Here is a 20,186-nt window from a genome sequence, read left to right on the forward strand (position 1 = left end):
AAAAAAAAAATAGAGAAAAAAAAAAAAAAATAATGGAGAAAAAAAAAAAATAATGGAGAAAAAAAAATGGAGAAAAAAAAAAAAATGGAGAAAAAAAATAATGGAGAAAAAAAATAATGGAGAAAAAAAATAATGGAGAAAAAAAATAATGGAGAAAAAAAAAAATAATGGAGAAAAAAAAAATAATGGAGAAAAAAAAAATAATGGAGAAAAAAAAAATAATGGAGAAAAAAAAAATAATGGAGAAAAAAAAAATAATGGAGAAAAAAAAAAAATAATGGAGAAAAAAAAAAAATAATGGAGAAAAAAAAAAATAATGGAGAAAAAAAAAAATAATGGAGAAAAAAAAAAATAATGGAGAAAAAAAAAATAATGGAGAAAAAAAAATGGAGACAAAAAAAATAGAGAAAAAAAAAACGAAAAGAAACTGAGACATGTGCATGTGAGTATTGTTTTTTCTAAACAGTTCACTTTTTGTAAGTAAAAAAACTTAATACTCGAACAGAAAATGGAACCAAAACCTAAACATAGCGAGTCAAGTACGATAACTATTGCACTAGCTTGACACGATCTTTACAGGTTTTTTCAAACCTACTTATCCTTCACATAAGGAAGCTATCATGTTTCTCGACCGCACATTTGACAAACAGATAAAAATCTGACAATTCCTACATACCAATTTGCTAATTTTTCCTTTTTCCTGGATGAAAACCGATGAAAAAGTTTGCCACATCTGAATATCCCATATACCAAATTTCAAGTCTGTAGATAAAAAAATTGTTAGGTACATAAATTGAGAAATGTCCTCACACATTCTCACTTTTATAGATTTATTTTCTAGACATATTTTTTTAATAAATGATTGAGTTTATTTAACTTCTCAATCAAATATGATGTTCAGGAATTCAATGTTCAAAGAGTTTAAAATAAAAAATAGATTTAAAATTTGAATCAGAATTTTCAAATCAAAATTATATTGATTCCCGAGATGTATAGATCAATATGTCGGGATTGACAATCCCAAATAATTGATTATTTTTACTGATTGATTTCTCAACTGAATTAAATGGATAGCAATTGTCAAGAGTTGTACGGCATAATCGCGTTGACATACCGGTTCTCGGCTGATCACCAAAATTAAGCAACATTGAGCCTGGTTAGTACCAGATGAGTGACCATTTGTATGTGCTCTCTGCTTTTTTTTTTTTTTTTTTTTTACACAGTGATCACCACTTATCAAGGCCCGGAAGCCACTCAGGGATAAGGGTTATTGCAAGTACATTACGTTAGTGAGGAGATTTGCTGAAATGTTTACTTAAGGGGGCGGTTCATTAGGAATTTGTTAACATTGGACTTGAAGACATCCAAGTTGTAGTCCGGAGGGAAGCAGGCAGACGGAACAAAGCTTATCTCAGCATTTGTTTCCTGTCGTTCTGTGCTTTACTTGCCACTGGTATTTAACAATGTCGTTTCAGGAGAGGTGTGGTTGGAGATTGTGCACCTCCTGCCACAAAAATTTCACGCGCAGGCAACCCTTCGTGGGTATCCTTAGTCTGTCCAAGACTGAAGGAGCCTGTTTTTTTTTTTTTTTTTTAATTCTGTTATAGAAGCGTTGATTTAATTTGAATAAAATAAAATATGCATCAGGTGTGCTTGAAAGCCAAGTTACAACGCAATATTATGAAAAATAAACAAATATTTTACTTGTTTGAAATTTATAATTTAAATATGTTTTGGAGTCAAACTTCATCCTCAGTATTTCGTACATCTTTTTTCCTTCTTTCTTACTGAGGATGGAGTTCGACTCCGAAATATATTTAAATTTCAAACAAGTAAAATATTTGTTTATTTTCATAATATTGCATTGTAATTTGGCTTTCAAGCACACCTGATGCATATTTTATTTGAATTAAATCAGCGCTTCTGTAACGGAACTGAGACCCCTGATGTTAATCTTGCATAGCCAACAGACTGTTCTGGCATTTCAAAATACAACCGCTGAGAGACAACGCGCAGATCTTTACTGACTTTTCTTTCTCCAACTTTACGAAATGGCAAGAAGAAAAAAAGAAAAAAGGAAAAAAAAAAAAAATGCACAAAATACTAAAGATGGAGTCCGATTCCAAAATATTTAAATTATAAATTTCAAACAATTATTTTCATAATATTGCATTGTGATTTGGCTTTCAAGAATACCTGATGCATATTTTATTCAGATAGCAATTGCTATTTTTTTATAAGTTACAAAATATTTGAGCCGCCAAGTTTTTCGAATTTTAGTAATCAGGACCTATTTTTTTAATAAATGATTGGGTTTATTTAACTCCTCAATCAAATATTAGAGTCGCCGAGTTTTTGATTAAGTTTTTATTCTGATTGTTATATTTACACCATCTCAGCTGTTAAAATTTGTGGCTTTTTTTTCTTTGGAAGTAAAAAATGAGATATTGGAGACAATGAAGGATTTAAAATTATTTATATTTTTTTTAAAACGATTCTAAAAGGCACTTAATTATTTGTGGATCACAAAGACAACCATCAAAATATCCAACAGAACATTTTTTAAACATACAGTGGCACTTCTAGATACAAAATTTAATTCCGGCTTAGCTTTCATATCTTGAAAGGCGTTTTATACAGAAATCACCTAATTATTATCTACTTTCTTACAGCTATTTTGTGAAAAGTGGCACCCCCCCCTCACCCCCCATCCTTTACAAACTTTTCAGAGAGTATACAGTAAAAATTAAAACACAATTTCTTTTAATCTGTATTCTTTGAATTGGGTAAAAAAAAAAATAAAATAAAAATTGTAATGCATACATGAATTTACAATTGTTAAAATAATTTTAGATTTATAGGGCGGGGGGAGGTAAGTAGAAAAAATTAAACTTTTAGATTAAAAAAAAAAACAAAAATAAAAAATTTCCATAAAATTACAACAAAATTTTTTTAAATAAAATAATACCTTGATTTTAAAGAGATTTTCAAAGAATTAGGCGCCTGAAAAATAGCGATTATTGTGGGCAAGCCTGGAAGAGCAGGGTTCTTGTCATTTGTATCTTCCGTATCCTGAAAATTTTTTCGTATGCAGACAAAAATATTTTTCACATCAAATTTCATAAGTTAAAAATTTGGTATCTCGAGATTCCACTGCATCGTTTTATCTAAAGAATTCAGAAACGTTCTATTGTTGTGATACTTAAACTACGTAATTTTGAATTTCTAATCAAAAGAATGCAACACTAAAAGCAGATATGAAAAAACATGAATTGACGTAAAAAACCTAAATTTGCATGTAACGACTTTCTACTGGCTCAAGTTCATCGCTACGATTGGTTTCCTCAGTTCTTTCTAATATTAGGTACTTGCAAGATAGAAAAGGTGAAGGTTGCCAACATCGATCGTGAAAGGATTTAAATTTGGCATATCCAGGTTGTCAGTCCACAATGGCATTAGTTTCCCTCAGTTCTTTTTATAATCAGATACTTTACAGGAAGAATCATGTGAAAGTTGCCAACATCCATTATGAAAATGATGCCATAAAATCAACAGGATTTGAACTAGCACGCCAATGTCATCAGTCAATATGAATTTTTAGTTGTGTGCAAGTGACTCTACAAGTCACTCCGTCAGTCTATCCGTCGGTCTGTCCATAACACTTTTGTGCTTGGATCAAAGGTCTGTTGTTAATACATGTTCTTAGCTTTTAAATGTAGTATCTGTTCTTACTACATGCTGTACTTATGTTTGTAATGTTGTGATATAAAGTGAGGGATCACTTTTCTGTATTAATTTAATGTAAAATGATCACCCACTTTACAACCAGTCAGTCTCAAAGCCATTCAAGTCATTCTCCAGATCATTCAAGTTGTTTTTGAAGGATTCCAGTTATTTTTTAAGCATTCAAGTCATCCTTAAGGTCATTCAATTCATCCTTAAGTTCATTAAAGTCATTCTAAGTCATTTACTTTTTATTTATTTAAGTCATTTCAGCCCATTTTTCGCTCATTTTAGTTTATCTTTAAGAATTTCATGTCATTCTTACATTCACGCATTCATTCATTACACGAGAGCATGCGACTACTAGCTATTGGCCTTGTTTTAGATAGGAGTCACCACTTATCAAAGCCCGAATGCCACTCGAGGATAAGGGGTAATGAGTATATAATAGTCACTGAGATAATAATGTTAATAGTTAGTGGTGAAAATTGGGTAGAAATGAATTATTTAAGGTGGGGGGGAGGCAACTCAACAAAAACTTGTCTACATTGGACTTAAAGACAACCATATTCTAGTCAGCTGGAAAGCAAGCCAGTGGAACAGAGTTCCACAAGTAGACAGTTCTAGGAAATAAACTTTGTTCATGTTCAGCATTTAGATTTAGACACAGAGAATGGAGTAAATTGTTGGTGGTTGTTGTAGCTAAACAAGTGTTTTTTTGAAATTTTGCAAGGGGAGGATAAATTGGAGCTCAGACGAGTACTTGCCATAAAAATAATGTAAGAGCATAGGCAAGGAAGAAAAAATATCACCTACTAGGTTTTGAAGTCGCTTTAAAACTTTGTCAAGGTAGGATAGGGTGCTCTGAGCAACTCCTGCTCAGCAGTATTCAATTTTAGGACGTATCTAGCTCTTATATACTATGTTGTGGCTCTATTGACCAGAGTGTAATCAAATCATCAAATGACATTCTCAGAGAGAACTTAAATGCCTACTAGACACCATCCTCCAGTGTCTAAGGTTCTTTTATACAAGGGTTTATCAGGATAACCTGGCATAAGGACATTTTTGCTACAAGTAAACTGACTAAATATATCAAAAATCAGTCTTCATGGCCCAAATAAGATCTCCTCGGTATGGTTAAACCACACTAACTTTTATTAGGAATCACGCACCTTCTTCAAATGATGTTATCTCAAGTAACAGCATGAAGTTGGACACTCCACCAGACCAGATGAATTTTTGTACTGGAATCCGGTAAGACTAAGAGACCACAATAAAGTATACTATAAGATATTTAAATGGTCAATTAAAATTATGTTCTCAACTTCTTTACTAAATCATTGTTTGAGAGGTAAAAGAGAACTAATATCTATGTATCGCATATAGAGATAAAGTGTTGACCCCTGCCCCCCACATGAAGAGCCATGTCCATTTCTGAGATCGAACTCCGAAAGAAAAGAGATGCAACATTTAAAGTTAGCTTGTTGGATTTTGAAATTTAGCAATGCATCTAACATTTGAGTTTTCCTAATGATATTCTCCCCCTTTTCCCCATTTTTTCAGTATCTTTTTCACAATACCAAAATGTCTTGGGTTTCAGTTTAGAAGCAAAAATGTTTCCAGTTAGGAAGATTGCTGCAATGATGAAAATCTTAAATATTGAATGAAATGATGCAAGATAGATAAATCTTTGCAAATTAAACTAATTTATCTCCCTTAGTTCATTTGGAAAAATTTGCTCAATAATTGGCTTCTTTTCTCTACATTAATAACTTTTTACATTTCTGTGTACGAGTGTAAGTTACACATTTAAAAAAAATTTATTTTGTTTCTTGCCTATTTTTTCAAATTTTACTTTTAATTGAAATTAATTTTAAAAAAAAAATGTGCAACCACTGTAACCAAGCAACACCAAAGAGGTACAGCTAACAATATATAAATATTATTTAGTTTCGTCAGACATTTCCATTTATTATTAAATTTTAGAAAATTTAAATCCAGATAGAACTTATGGAACAATCTGACACATAACGAATTTGAAATTTAAGTTCAAATTCATGAAGGGGGGAGGGACTATGTAAAAACGTACATAAAAAAGAACATAAATGTTTTGGAAACAGATTTAAATACTATCAGGTTTTGAATACTGAGAAAATAGAAATAAATTTTTTCTGATATATATGAAAGCAAAAAAAAAAAAAAAAAAAAAAAAACCCAAAAAAACAAAAAAAACAAAACAAAAATAAAAGAAATGAATGACCCTTGATTTCGAATTTTTTCTGTGGCATCAGAAAATTGGATTTAAATTGTAATCTTTCAGAAACTTGCTTCTCCCAATAATTTATGTAAAGCACCAAAAACTGGGAAGACCATTTCCTTTTGGTATTTAATTTTTGAAACTATACGCCTTTTTTTTTTTTTTTGCAAGACGTGTTTCGAAATGACAGGTGATTTATGTACAAGAAAATATTTGGAATACTTTGATTTTAAATAGAAATTCTAGTCTGAAAAAGGCGAGAGAGAAAGATAATTTTTTTTTTTTCATTTCTTTAAAAAAATATTCTGATATAAACAGTTTCCAACATGATTATCAAATGAGTAGTCTTCAAAACAGACTTTTATGAATTTGGACCAAAAAAAGACCGGCTTTGCTATTTTTGATGCAATACATACAAAAAGAAAAAGGGAGGGGGAGACTAAAGAAAAAAAAAATTGTTAAAATTTAACCCAATGAGTTTTCTGTTACATTTTTAAACCAATCAGATTGCTCAAAACAATGAAACCTTTCTCCATTTGCTATTATTTGTTTCTTTTTGTTGTTATTTTAGTTTTTTTTTTTTTGCCAGAATTTTTTTTAATGCAAATCGCTGAATAATTCCCTTCCTTTGTTACAATTCAACTTTCGGACTTTCCACATTGAGGCCAGCCGTTGGCAATGTTGTCTCCTCCTCTTCTTCGTCATCATCCTCCCCGTCATCCTCGGTGATCAAAATGGAATCTTCCGTATCAGAAATGTAATGGGCCTCCCCCGTGTAGTGTGTCGGATAAACAAGTAAGGGTTCAGCTGACATACCGATGAGATTCCGAGGGAAAAAATAAGCTTTCCATTCTGACCTAAAACAAGAAGCAGAGAAGAAAAGTATTTTAGGAAAAACTGCATTAAAAGTAAAAATAATTTAACCAAGTGTGAATTCAGTTTTGATAACGTTTGAAAGGAACAACTTTCAGCATGACACCATATCTGACCAAACCAACAAAACATTTCCAGCGTTTTTTCTTCAAAAAAGGTTTTGTAGCAAACAAAAATTGCAACACATTCAAAACAATTTTTTATATATGTATGGATAAAAAAATATGAAAGATATATAAATGTTTATACAGAGCGGACCACTTAAAAGTAGCCCAGAAAATTAAGTAGAGAGGAGGAACATTCTTTTATTGTTTAAGTTACCTGTAGCGTTGTTTAAATTACATATAGTGTTATAAAATATGCTGGATTGGTTGGTTGGTTGTTTTCAGGTTATTTAATGCCGAATCCAAAGATTTTGAAGAAAAAATTTTTAATAGAATATATTTGTTGTTTTCAAGTCGGTTTCTATTTAACCCATAGTTGGACCTGGGAGCAATGGTAATTAAAGGGTGGCTCCACACTCCCCAAAGCCCGCAAGCTGGAGCCTCACCACTGGATATAATTTTAGGTCATATCCAGGACCGTAAAATATGCTGGAAGTGCCCCCGTTGACATCTATGCATTTCTAAGCACGTTTAACAACGTTTGCAGATACTGCTTGTAGATCTTCTCTGGTGATTCTCCTGACTGTGTTGGTAATTTTCTCCTTTAGTTGCTCTAGATTGTGAGGATTATAGTCATCCACATACTGTACTGTTTCACAGCTCATCAGTGCGGCTAGACAGGCAACTACCTCAAGCCAGGATTGAAACCTGACCGTCTGTATGACAGTCAAGGAAATTTTTCTTCACTTCTTGCAAGCATTTCATTGAATAGAAACAACCAAACAATTGCTTAGAGACGCATGGTTGTTCCAAAAATAATTTTTTAAAATTTTGGTACTAGTGCATCCTTTGAACGAGACATAACTTGCCATTCGCTCAGCTTTCCCCAGAACATGACATCAACAGCTCGGGTTTAGCTGCTGTCTGATGTAACATGGCGATCAGCCAATCACAACACCATGCACTCAGTTTCAACTCAACGCGTGTGCAAGTGCTACTCCCAAACAGCAGACGAGAAATTGGATAAATACTGGAAGAGGAAGAAAAAAGAATTTAACAAAGCCACCAGTTCTTACATGCAAGTCAATCAGGAAGAGAAGAGCTAAACATGTTTAGTTTCAGAAACGTTTCCGATGGTTCGTTGTTCTAAACAAGTCTTGAGAGGTGACTAGTTTGCAGTAGACAATTCCACAGAGCAAAATATTCTTATGTTGAGATGAAAAAAAAAACATATGAAATTACTATAGAAAAGTTTAATATTTATGAAGCAATTCTGGTTTCTGATTGGTTGGTAGCAGAACGTGAATTAATTCGATTCGTCAGTTCCTAGCAGCATCATTTATAAATAGAATCATCTGACTGTGTGGGATCATACCCCATTACAAGTCCAAAATATTGCAACAATGAATTTGACCATCTTGAGACACCAGATGCCGTAATTGACTTTTGTCAACAGCGGAAACTATTGGCAAAAACAATACAGTGTGTAACATGTGGCCACCATAGCGAGCATTACTGACGGCTATGGCTGGAGATGTACGAATGTGAGGTGTTGATGGTGAACAGCAATCCGCACTGGGACTTTCGTTAAATCTCAGAATTTAAGAATAATCAATTTGACAAAGAATGTAGACTCGTCTTTCAATAAACAAAAAAAAAAGGCGAAACGGCTGAATAAAAAAGGTAGAAGCATTTGAGCAACTGTACTTACTCCGGGTGTCGGTCAAACATGATTGGTATGAACTCATCAACGGGTAACATTTTCGATAGAGGGTCAGCATCCAAAAGCTTTTGCACCCCGTTGTATGTTATCATATAGCTGAGGGTCCAGTACGAATAGTTTGGCCAGATGAGCATTGACGTGCCATCCACTTCCGGTTCAGGTTCTCTGTATAAACGTTTACGGCCAATGTAACTGAAACGGAGAAAAAAAAACAAAAAAAAAACTTTTAATTGCAAAGTTTAACCATTCACTTAAAAGATTACAAGAATTTTTTATGGAACTTCACCAAACTGAATATTTTGCGGCCTTATATATAAACTAGCGTGGATACCCAGCGTTACCAGGGTCGATATGAAGTTCGGTTTCGCCACACTTGCTATACTAAGAATATTGAGCAGTTTTTCATTATATGTCAACTCTATCGTTAGCTCGACAAAAATTTAAAAAATAAAAGAACGAATGAAAACAAAAATGTAACCAACAACCACAACGTTAATTGTGAAATCACGGAAATTATTTTATCTAAACTAATTCCAAAAATAATGCTTGAAAGTTTTTTTGCTGAAAAAGGAAACAAAAAGAACAAAGTTCGCGCCTAAAGGAAATAACTCAAACCGATTCATAAAAAATCAATGTCGGTAAAAATAAATTAAATATGTTATCAATATAAATTAAATTTATTTAATAAACTTAAATAGAACACTTAAAAGAATTTTCTCACTATAAACAATACCTAATACACCGCTATTTAATAAAGTCAATTTTTCTTAATGTAATATGCAAATGACGTCACCTCTTTAATCTTATATTTTGCAAGAATTATAGTATATATAGGACTGAATAATATGACAAAGTAATGAATTTTTGTATGTATTAATCAACTTGTGAACAAACAGACAGAAATACGAAGGGTATCAGAATCAGAAAAATTTGTGCCTATTTTCTGATGCCAAAAACGATTCTTTTAATTTTTAATTATATATTTTTAATTTGATTTTGTTTCAAACAAAATCTTTCACTTCTGGTAGTAATGATAAAATATTTATTTGTTTTAAACTATAAGTAAAACTAAAATATATAGATCGCCCCCACAAGTGCATTTTTACGTTTGAGAAAATATCTGTGCATATAACATATTTATATGATAATGGGGGGGGGGGGCGGGAACTCTGTAGCTAAATATTTAGAGATTCATAAAAAAAAAAAAAAAAATCGAAATTAGTAATTGTATTGGAACCATAAAAAATATTGGAATCATCCCATCATTAATATATATGGGGGAAAAATATGCTTATTTAATTATAATTCACGATTTATTTATACTAATGCTTTTATTTATGAAGCTCAATATATGTTACATATAACTACAGAGCATATGCAAATAAATGACAAAATTTCCAAAATGTTTATCTTACTGTTTTTTTTTTTTCTTTTAGCATATTAAAAATATTTCTTAACACCACCTGTTTCATAGTGCAGAAACAATCGGAATTCTGATGTCAATTTTTTAAAAAATATTTTCTGCCCTGACTCAGAAGAATAAGCACTTACTAACTTTAAAAGAAAAGTAAAATGAATTTCGGCCATGATTACTTAAATCTGAAAATATCTAAAAAGTAGTTGGATTGTTTTTATGATATTTACGCCATCTTTGAATATATATATATATATATTTAGATTTAAAAATAAACCATAATTATAACTATTTCAACCATTCAGGCCCAAAACACTGAAGCAGGCACACAAAATTTTAATGAACAACTTAAAACAAATTTCCTAATAAATCTCAATAAGGTATTTAAATTTATTTTTCTAATTTTTCGATTTTAATTTTATCCTAATTTTTTTCTCCTAATTTTCTACCTTCATTATCAACATTAAAATTCATAACTTCTTTATATTTTGAATATTTTCTGGACCATCCATCTAACTTAATAAAAAAAATGCTAGTTGTATTTTGGTGTCTTAACATCCCCCCCCCACTTTTGTGCCGATGAGGAGATGAATATTCGAATACACACTGAAAGAAATAGACGGTAAGATGATGGACAACATCTTGGTATTTGGAATATTTTGTCATTCATTTATATAAGTTCAGAGAAATTTTTAACACAAACTTGGTTCGATCTCATAAATATATTTCAACCTGAAGGGGCCTTATCAAATGAGAATAGCTAGTTGAGGTTAAGCATCCAGCTGGAATAATTGGACAAATTTACAATTTATTATAAAAGGGGGAGAAGGAAGGAAAAATTAGGTGGGGAGAAGGAAAGAAGGGATATTTGTTTTTTTTTTATTCTTCTATTTCCAAACTTCTAAATTAATTTTTCCTTTTTTTTTTTCATAAAATTGAAACAAAACCATAACAACTGCGAAGACCATGGATTTGTCAAGTTTTCATGGCATACTTTTTTTTTTTCTTTTTTTTTAAAAAGGGGTTTACTCTCAGAATTATCAAAAACATTATACCATCCCGGCTATGTAGGGCATTTTTTTTTTTTTAAAAGGGGTTTACTCTCAGAATTATCAAAAACATTATACCATCCCGGCTATGTAGGGCATTTTTTTTTTTTTAAAAGGGGTTTACTCTCAGAATTATCAAAAACATTATACCATCCCGGCTATGTAGGGCATTTTTTTTTTTTTTTTAGAGTCAACTAATTTCAAATTGACAACTATTTTCTTTAATTGCAGATTGGACAACTACGACTTATTTTGAGTTCAGCTTAGTTTGTCAGTTCATTATATGGTTTCAGCAGGATGGAACCACATGACATACGATATGATTAATTTACTAATTTGTGCAATTTAACCTCATTAGATTATTTTCTTTAGGGATATGTAAAGCCCCATGTCTATGCTGATAAACCAAACACAATAGACCACTTGGAGTATACCATTTGACGCATTATTGCTAAAATACAGACTAATTAAATGTGTAAAGATGTGAAAATTGGACCTCTAAATTATACCGTATATGCCGGGGGAGGGGGGGGTATGTCCAAAATTGTATTTAAATTACAAATGCCAAAAATTAATATTTGGAATAAACCACTAATAAAAATATTTTTCTGTAATTTAATTTAAAGTTTGCCAGCTATTTAATTTAATAGTAATTAAATATTTACTGATTTATGTGAAAGATCTTTTGAAAAATAAATCGATATACAAAGATTATGAAAAATAATTACAGACTATAATAAGAATAGGTTAGGTTGACTGAACCCTTGTGAAAATAATGCTAAAAATAAGAACAGCAATCTGAAGAATCCAAATAATGAATCTCCACCTCAAAATTCAGAAAAGTAAAAGATGAAAAAAATGGCAAATATTTGCTTTACTTACATAAGATCCCATTCTTGGGCAATATATTCTGCCTCGTATCCTATCTTTTCTAATTTTTGTCGGAAAAACGGTTCGAATCGGACATCATCTTCAAAAACGATAATCCTTTGATATCCATTTTCTTTAATCTAAGAAAAAAAGAAAAAAAAATTTTAATTGGTTTATGGAAAAAAAAAATGATAAAACCAATTCAGTTTTAGTTTATTTCTAAGCAAAACCCATCCGCCATCATGCAACTATCAAAATAGCTAATTATTTTTTTAAAATGTAGAACTTGCATAGTTTTTATTTAAATTACCTCCCCTTGAAACTTAATGAGTTTAATAGTTTTAAGTTTTGGATTATTTAATGCTAATCCAGTGAAAAAGATGCTTCAAGTATCTTATATAAGCACATTTATTCATGGTTTTTGATTTGGTTGTTTTGTAGAGGAAAAATTGTTTTTGTTTTTGGCTTTGAGTTTAGTAACGAGAAAGGGAAAAATTATTGAGTTTTGTAAAGGGAAAAGGAAAAAAGAATAAAATCAATGTTTGGTGCATTTTTGGTCAGGAAGCCAATATCATCAGGCAGCCTGATCTGGTAGCACCAAATCATATAGGGGAGCAGCTACATTGGACCAGCTTCATCTGAAAGAGGAAACGTCAAGGGAATATTAAATTCATAAACAATCCCCAGTCATGTGTCTATCGCAGTTAGGAGATGACAATGTTAGATTTTTGCAATTCTTGAAGTTAGTGTCAATGTTCTACGTACAGCACCTGGTATTTTTTTTTTTTTTTTTTAATTCCATTTTAACCCCAAACAAGGCAAAATGCCACTTTGATGTAGAGGGCTACTCTCAGGGACATAAGTTGCAGGGATACTATGTAGGGAGTTGAGCAGCAAGATGTCTGCTCATATTGCACTTAAACTTCTGTATATCAGTACAGTTGGGAAAGCAAGAACCCAAAAGGGAGTTCCAAAGTCTAGCAGTTCTGGAGAAAAAAAACTATTAAAGTAGAAGGCTTCTTTTTTTTTTACATCTAGGGATCTGTGTAGGGGTGGGATTTTGTTACTTGCCGGGTTTGTCGGGGGTATTTACATCAAGGGGGTACAAGAGCTTTTAGCTCGTCAGAGCATCCACTATTTAAATATTTGTAAAACAGAGAGATGCAACATTTCATCGATGGGACAGAAGTTGAAGCTTAGATAACAGTTCAGGATCTACTAGGTTGGGGACTCTCTTTTGAACCCTGTCCAGGAGTGAGAGACTAGTAGCAGATGCACCAGCCCAAATGTGACAACATAGGCGAATGGTGGCCTTTTATAGATACAGGATACTTTTAAGCATAAGTAAGTTTCTAGCATGGTAAACCCATCTGCTACTGACCAGACTCAATGTTGCTTAACTTCAGTGATATAGCGAAACCTGATATGCCAACATGATTATGTCATAAATTATAAGCGCCGTTAGTGGATTATTTAATTTGTTTATTAATACCACTACTACTGCCACTTAATACCACTACTACTGCCACTATCAATACTTTTTGTTTAGTGTTTATCCTGTTGAGGCACAATTTTTTCGTAATGTTCCTGAAAAAATTCATTTTTTTTTTTTATTGTCACAATTTACGATGCTTTATTTTCATAAAAACAGCAAAAATAAATTCATTTATTTATTTACTACTGAAAACCATAACTTCAGTAAAAGATGTTTTATTGTTTAAACAAAATAATACATTTCCACTAAGATTCAAATAAAAATAATGGTTCATTATATTCCATGGTCATTATTTGATACATACTGAAAATGTCATTAAAATTGGTTAATTTCCTGATTTTTGGTGATTTTTTTTTAAAATAAAGGAATGGGTCAAAAAAATATTTATACATTTTGAACATCGGCTATTCATTTTGCACGTACCTAGAAAAAAAAAAAAAAAATTGAATGGAATTTATTGCACTTATCACAGTTATTGCAAAGGACTAATGAATCATTGCCAGAGTAATCTCCCTTGATGGAAATTTTTATTTCACTTAAATCCACGAATCTTGTTTTTAATCATGTTTTCAAATTCCAAAAAGATTGTGATATATTTTAAACTTTCTTTGCAAAAGTTGCTAATAGTTGATATTTTAAAATAAGGTGGACCAGAATTGTCAGAATAAATTTATTTTCATTGGTTTATGGTAAATGAGTAAATACCATATAAAAAGTTAAGGGAGAGAGAGCGAAAAAAGTTTGCATGGCATAATAACATTGATACACTGGTTCTCATTAAATCACTAAAGTTAAGTGACATAGAATCTGGCCAGTTTCAGATGAGTGACCATTTGAAAATGCTATGCTCTGTATGTCATCTTTCCATTATTGGGATATTATATGTGGCTGAGAACAGCTAGTGAATTTGATATTCCCTATAAACTTGCTCCTTCAGTGGAAGCTAGCATACCACAATAATTATTTCGGTTTATGCAAAAGGGATATATTCGTTTGAAGTAGCTGAGAGGTATTGGCTACAGTATTTAAGTAATGATCTAGTAAGTCGCTTTACTGAACGTGGTTTGAGTAAGTATATCCTTAAGCGTGATGCTTTCGGCCTATCTTAACATCTTCCAAGTCGCTCTACTCGTACGTATTTATGACTTACAACAATCATATTCTTGTGAGGAGGAACTTGGATGTATTCATATTTATCACAATTCGCTTCAAGTTTATATGTTGATTATTATTGGGGGAATTTTATCGCTAATTAAAATCTACTAAACAGATGAACATCAACGCAAAAAAAAAAACAGCAAAAAAAATAAAAAAACAGTAAGGCAAAAGATCTCATTATTTTAAAGGATTTTATAGGGCATTTGAAAAACAAGTAAACAATAAAAACACTTACATCTTTCCATATAAGGTAGTGACTTAGAAAACAGCCAATTTCTCCCATTGTCATATCCCTGAAATATACAAACAAACAATGTTGTAGTTTGCCTGAAGCATTGTACATATTGCACAGATAGGTTTGAGGTTTAGATGATTGTGACAATGCAATTTTATGAGCATCCCAGGTGAATTAAAAGAATGTCTGGGTGAGAAATAAACATACAGACAATATCTATATAATTATAAAACTCAGATCAGCTTGCTTGGGCGTTTAAACCGTCCATCTATTTTGTGACTTTTGGTTTCTGTAATAGTTCAAACTTGTGAGATCAGCCTTGTAATGCTAACGTTTTTACATTAATTGCTTAAAAATGATTAACTTTGTAAAAAAAAAGAAAGATACTTGATCAATTTTACGTGGGTTTTGGAATATGACATCTTTGTTCTGTGAGGGGTACAGACAAAGATTTTTCTCCATAATCAAAAAGTTATTTCAGTTAAATTCTGGACAAGCGCTAATATTTCTTAGGATTATTTTTATCTGAGCGTTTTCAATGTCAAACCACAAAACAATCACTCACCTGCCATGATAAGGATCCGCATAGCCAGGAAGCTGCTTCACTCCAAGCTCTTTCAAATAACTGTCGTTCAGAGACCTGAAAGAATATCAAGAAGGATTCACTTCATCACAATTGGCAACAAATATTCGACAGGAGTAGATTTTTGCTATAAAGTGAATTAATTAAAATTACATTCATAAAATTGAAAAAGAAAAAAAAATAACGTTGGTGTATCCTTCTCTCCTATTTAATATTTTCTCTCTCTCCACTACTATGCTTATTAAGGTAATAGAGAAATGTAAAAAAAAAAAAAATTTAATTAGAATTTTCCAAAAAAGGAAATATCACCATAAGTAGAAATACTATTTAACTTGCAAGTGTAGAGAGAAAGAGAGACAAGCAGAAATATCAACAAAGCAATTCAAACTAAAATAAAATAGGATAGAAATAGCAAAGTACCGTTAAGTGGTTTAGCGGAATGTTGGAAAATGAAAAAGTTTAAATCCTAAGTACAGTTTAAAAGGGAAATAACTATTCTATCTCATGCCCACCGCAGGATGCTGTGACACAAGGGCTGGAAAGTAGGATTCGAAAAGCAAACATTCAAGAGGAAGAGCACTCTGGTATGTAATAAACAAAATTCCTGAGCATCCCAGTAGGAGCACTTCAGATGATTAGCAATAAACCTCTTAACAGGAGAAGGTAAAGCCTGAGAGACTGGACCGCCTAGAACTGCACAGTACCAGAGACATACCTCAGAACAATCAATCTCAACAAGGTAGAAGAAAATTGTTTTCGTTTTTGACATTGCAGAACATAATTGAGTTTTGCAAAGGGATAAGAAAAAAAAAACAATAACATCTATGTTTGGTGTATTTTTGGTCAGAAAACCAGTCTCTTCAGACAGCCTGATCCGATAGCATCAGATGCCCTAAAAAATATCACCATTCTGGACCAAAGTGGATCTGGGAGCAATGGTAACTAAAGGGCAACTGACTACGGAAAATTTGTCAAGAGCAAAATGTTATTTACTTTTTGTTATAAAACCTCAGTGATTAAAGGGAGATAATTCCATTAGTTTACCAATCAATTTTAAACTACTTCCTTGTCTCATACTCTGTGTTCTCCTACAAGACTTCACTATCATTGCCTTCGAACAACTCCTTAGTGTTCCTATTTACAATATCTCCCCACGAGACAGAGTTAGACACCAGGGTCGTTTTTTAATGTGGAGAAAAGGAACAAAAAATGTCTCAGTCGTGAAGGATTTCTCCTCCACTGACAGAGAACAAGAAATAGAAGTGCAGCATCTGAAGAACAGATACTACACTTTGATCTTGACCCGAAGGCCAAGGATATGTTTAGTGTTGGGACACTTAATTGGAATAAAAAAATTGTAAATAAAATTGTGCCTATTTTACAATGCCAAAACATTTTGTTTTGTTTTTATTACAAAATTTTGTTTTCCTTTGCTCATACTAATAATAAATAAATATTTATCGATTTGATATCTAAAATCGATCAACAGTAGAACCCCGGAATAAGATGACCCTAGGATACGTTTTTTTCAGGTTACGATGCGGAATACAATGTTTTTTCCATCCCCTGGTTATGGTGTTTGCCCTGCCTTACCATGTTATTTGATTATATACATGTGTATTATATACTGTACTGTATTTTGTTACTAATTTTTAATGCCGTACCCCGGGGTTCTACTAGATACTCATACAAGTGTACACTTATGTTTGCAAAAATATATGCACATATTACATGGCGTTTTATGGTTATCCAAAAATAATTTAAAAAAGAAACTTAAAAAGCAACAACTATAACTAAATATTTAAAAAATATTCATAGAATTGGAATCAGGAATTTTAGAACAGACTTGGTAATTGTATCAGGACTCGCCTTATCACACACACACACATATATATATATATATATATATATATATATATATATATATATATATATATATATATATATTATATATATTATAAAGCTGAATGTGTGTGTGTGTGTGTGTGTCTGGCCACGAATAGGTTCCTGTATGGTTGACTATTTTAAAAAACTGATTACATATAATGATAGATGTATTGAGACACAGGAATGGGTATCTTTGATCTGGCCGAATGGTGGTTCATTAAAATTGTGGGGTCTGCGTTCGCGTCTGGTCCACAAAGTATGGAAATAAAAAATTAAAAAAAACGTTTACAAGTGTTTTTGATACAGATGTACATAATACTTTGATAAGTATGTTTTAACTTAAATAGGGATGGTATAATAAAATTGTGGGGTTTGCGTTCGCGCCTGGCCTCCATAGAATGGAAATAGGCACAAACTTTAATAATGACTTTTCATATCTATCTGCGTAAGTATACTTTGATAATTATGTTTCAGTTTGAAGAAATATGGTATAATAAAATTATGGGGTGTTCGTTCGTACCTGACCTCCATAGAATGGAAATATGACACAAAGTTTAACAAGGTCTTTTAATATAGATCCACAGAATATTGTGATAAGTGTTTCAGTGAGAACAGGTATGGTATAATAAATTATGGGGTTTATCTATTTTATTTTTACTTTCATCATATTTTGCTTTGGTTTTGATACCCCCAAATTCGAAGCTATCTCTTTACAACCCTTCCTTTTCATAACCTATCATACTTTCAATAATCAGAGTCCATTTTCTGTAGGCTGTTTTTGAACCCAGTCAACGACGGGTACTTTGCTAGTATATATATATATATATATATATATATATATATATATATATATATACACATACACACACACACACACACAAGTTGGAAAAGCATTTCATCCAAGGCATGAAAATTGTTAAACAAAATGTTTTTATTATAGGCTTTAAAAATAAAAGGTACAAGATTCAATTTGAAATTTATTTATCTTCAAAGTGCACTTTTATAAATTTTACAAAGTAAGGTATTAAATTTTTATACCTTACTTTGTAAAATGTATAAACGTGCACATCCATTGTATTCATCCATACAGATTTTACTTTGATTAGGTAGGAATTATTTAATACAGACATCACCTTAAAAGTAAAAGATAACTATTTGTCAATACAGGATTATTTTCCTTTGGATAAAATAAAAATTAAAAAAAATGGCATAGTTTATAAAAACAACAACAAAAAAACAAAACAAAGAACCCAAATTGCGAATAAAATCACTCCTGGACTAAATTGGATAGTCACAGTTCATACTAAATATTTCAATCTAAATCCAAGGAATCACTCACTTTCCATCAACAGCGTCCAGAAAGTAAGCATCAATACCAAGTTCTTTTAAAGTAGCAATCATTTTAAGTCTTCTTTCCGGACGTCGGACCAGGTTGATTACATAAACCTTTTGAAAAAAACAAAAATAAAAGTTATAAACAAATGTGAATCGATCTTCAAGATTTTTAATGAAACGTGAATCTACATAGCTTATTCCAGCACTATATATCTAAATTTGCTTCAGTTTGTATCAATTCATTACACCTCTGCATTTTATATTACAATGGAAAAATGCGAGCATGAAAAGTAATATGCTTAAGCTTAAACATGGAAAAGTAAAGGACTAGTTGTTAGAACTGAAAAATACAAGGACAAGATATTCTAGTAAAAAATATAATAAATTTATAACTTAAAATATTGCAGCATTAAGAATTGATTATATGTTATAAATTGAATTTAAAAAAATTTGTAATGCTGCAATATTTTAAGTTATAAATTTATTATATTTTTTTACTAGAATATTTTTTCTTTTCCAGTTTTTACAACTAGTCCTTTACTTTTCCATGTTTAAGCTTAACCATATTACTTTTCATGCTCGCATTTTTCTATTGTAATCCATGACTTTTCCAGGCTTCGAATAAATTTACTTGTTCTTTGTTTAATTTCAGTCTTATTTTTTGCCCCCATAAACACATATGTAATAACAATGCACGGGACTCGTCTGCTTTCAATAAAATCACGCCAATTATCTCCCTTTCATGCTTTCATTCTCACTTGTTACTTCTCTTTTGAATTAGTAGCAACCACGTCGCTTCAGCGACGTGGTTGCTACAGAAACCAGTCATAAATAGCGTCACTCATCTTCTTACATATTTTTACGATTTTGAACACCAGAAAATTCATCGTAACTTTTGTTTACTGAACGAAAATTCAAAATTATTTTTTCACAATATAGCTGAGAATGTGATCTATAAACTGCAATAATTGTTTGAAATCTGGTCGAAAAATAAGTGAGCGGTGAAGCTTTAAAAAAGTTCTAAATAACTAAAACTGCCACTTATCCATATATTCAAACACTACCATGTTAGAATGATATTTCCTTACTAGGGGGAAGGGGAAGCTTTGCCCGGGGCCTAAAATATGCTTAAATATGATATTTTAATTTGTCCAGACTTCGTATATATTATTATAGAGTCGTGATTACAAAATTAAAAAGAAAATTATTTAAGTGCTATCAGCTAGCGTTGAAACCAAAATTGTAGCATTCAAAGCTGGTGACGTTACCACCGTACCAACATGACACGCATATGAACTGATTAAAAATTTAAAATAAACTAAAATGAATGTACAAAATGTTTAACAATTTTTTTTTTAATTTTGACCCATTTTTGATACCTTCAAAATAATTTTTGGCTAAAGACCCATAAAAGAACAGCCCATCAAAATCCAATCATTTGAGGCCCCTAATACCGCTCTGTGACTTTTAGTTTCAG

At 31.5% G+C, this 20,186-nt stretch overlaps 1 protein-coding gene across 1 annotated transcript in view; it reads right to left on the reverse strand.

Annotated features, from left to right (window-relative positions):
- Positions 1-1,172: 1,172 nt before the first annotated feature.
- The window catches only part of LOC145247492 (procollagen galactosyltransferase 1-like), a 330,273-nt gene continuing 311,259 nt past the window's right edge, over positions 1,173-20,186 (reverse strand). The window contains exons 9-14 of the mRNA XM_080109303.1: positions 18,714-18,820; positions 15,470-15,544; positions 14,905-14,962; positions 12,029-12,156; positions 8,672-8,875; positions 1,173-6,840 (exon numbers count right to left, since the gene is read on the reverse strand). Coding sequence (XP_079965429.1) covers positions 6,615-6,840; positions 8,672-8,875; positions 12,029-12,156; positions 14,905-14,962; positions 15,470-15,544; positions 18,714-18,820 — 798 coding nt within the window. The 3' untranslated portion in view covers positions 1,173-6,614. The remainder of the gene's footprint in view (positions 6,841-8,671; positions 8,876-12,028; positions 12,157-14,904; positions 14,963-15,469; positions 15,545-18,713; positions 18,821-20,186) is intronic.

Source organism: Euprymna scolopes, chromosome 25 (genome assembly GCF_053919585.1).
Source record: "Euprymna scolopes isolate OS-2025 chromosome 25, ASM5391958v1, whole genome shotgun sequence".
Lineage (NCBI taxonomy): Eukaryota > Metazoa > Mollusca > Cephalopoda > Sepiida > Sepiolidae > Euprymna > Euprymna scolopes.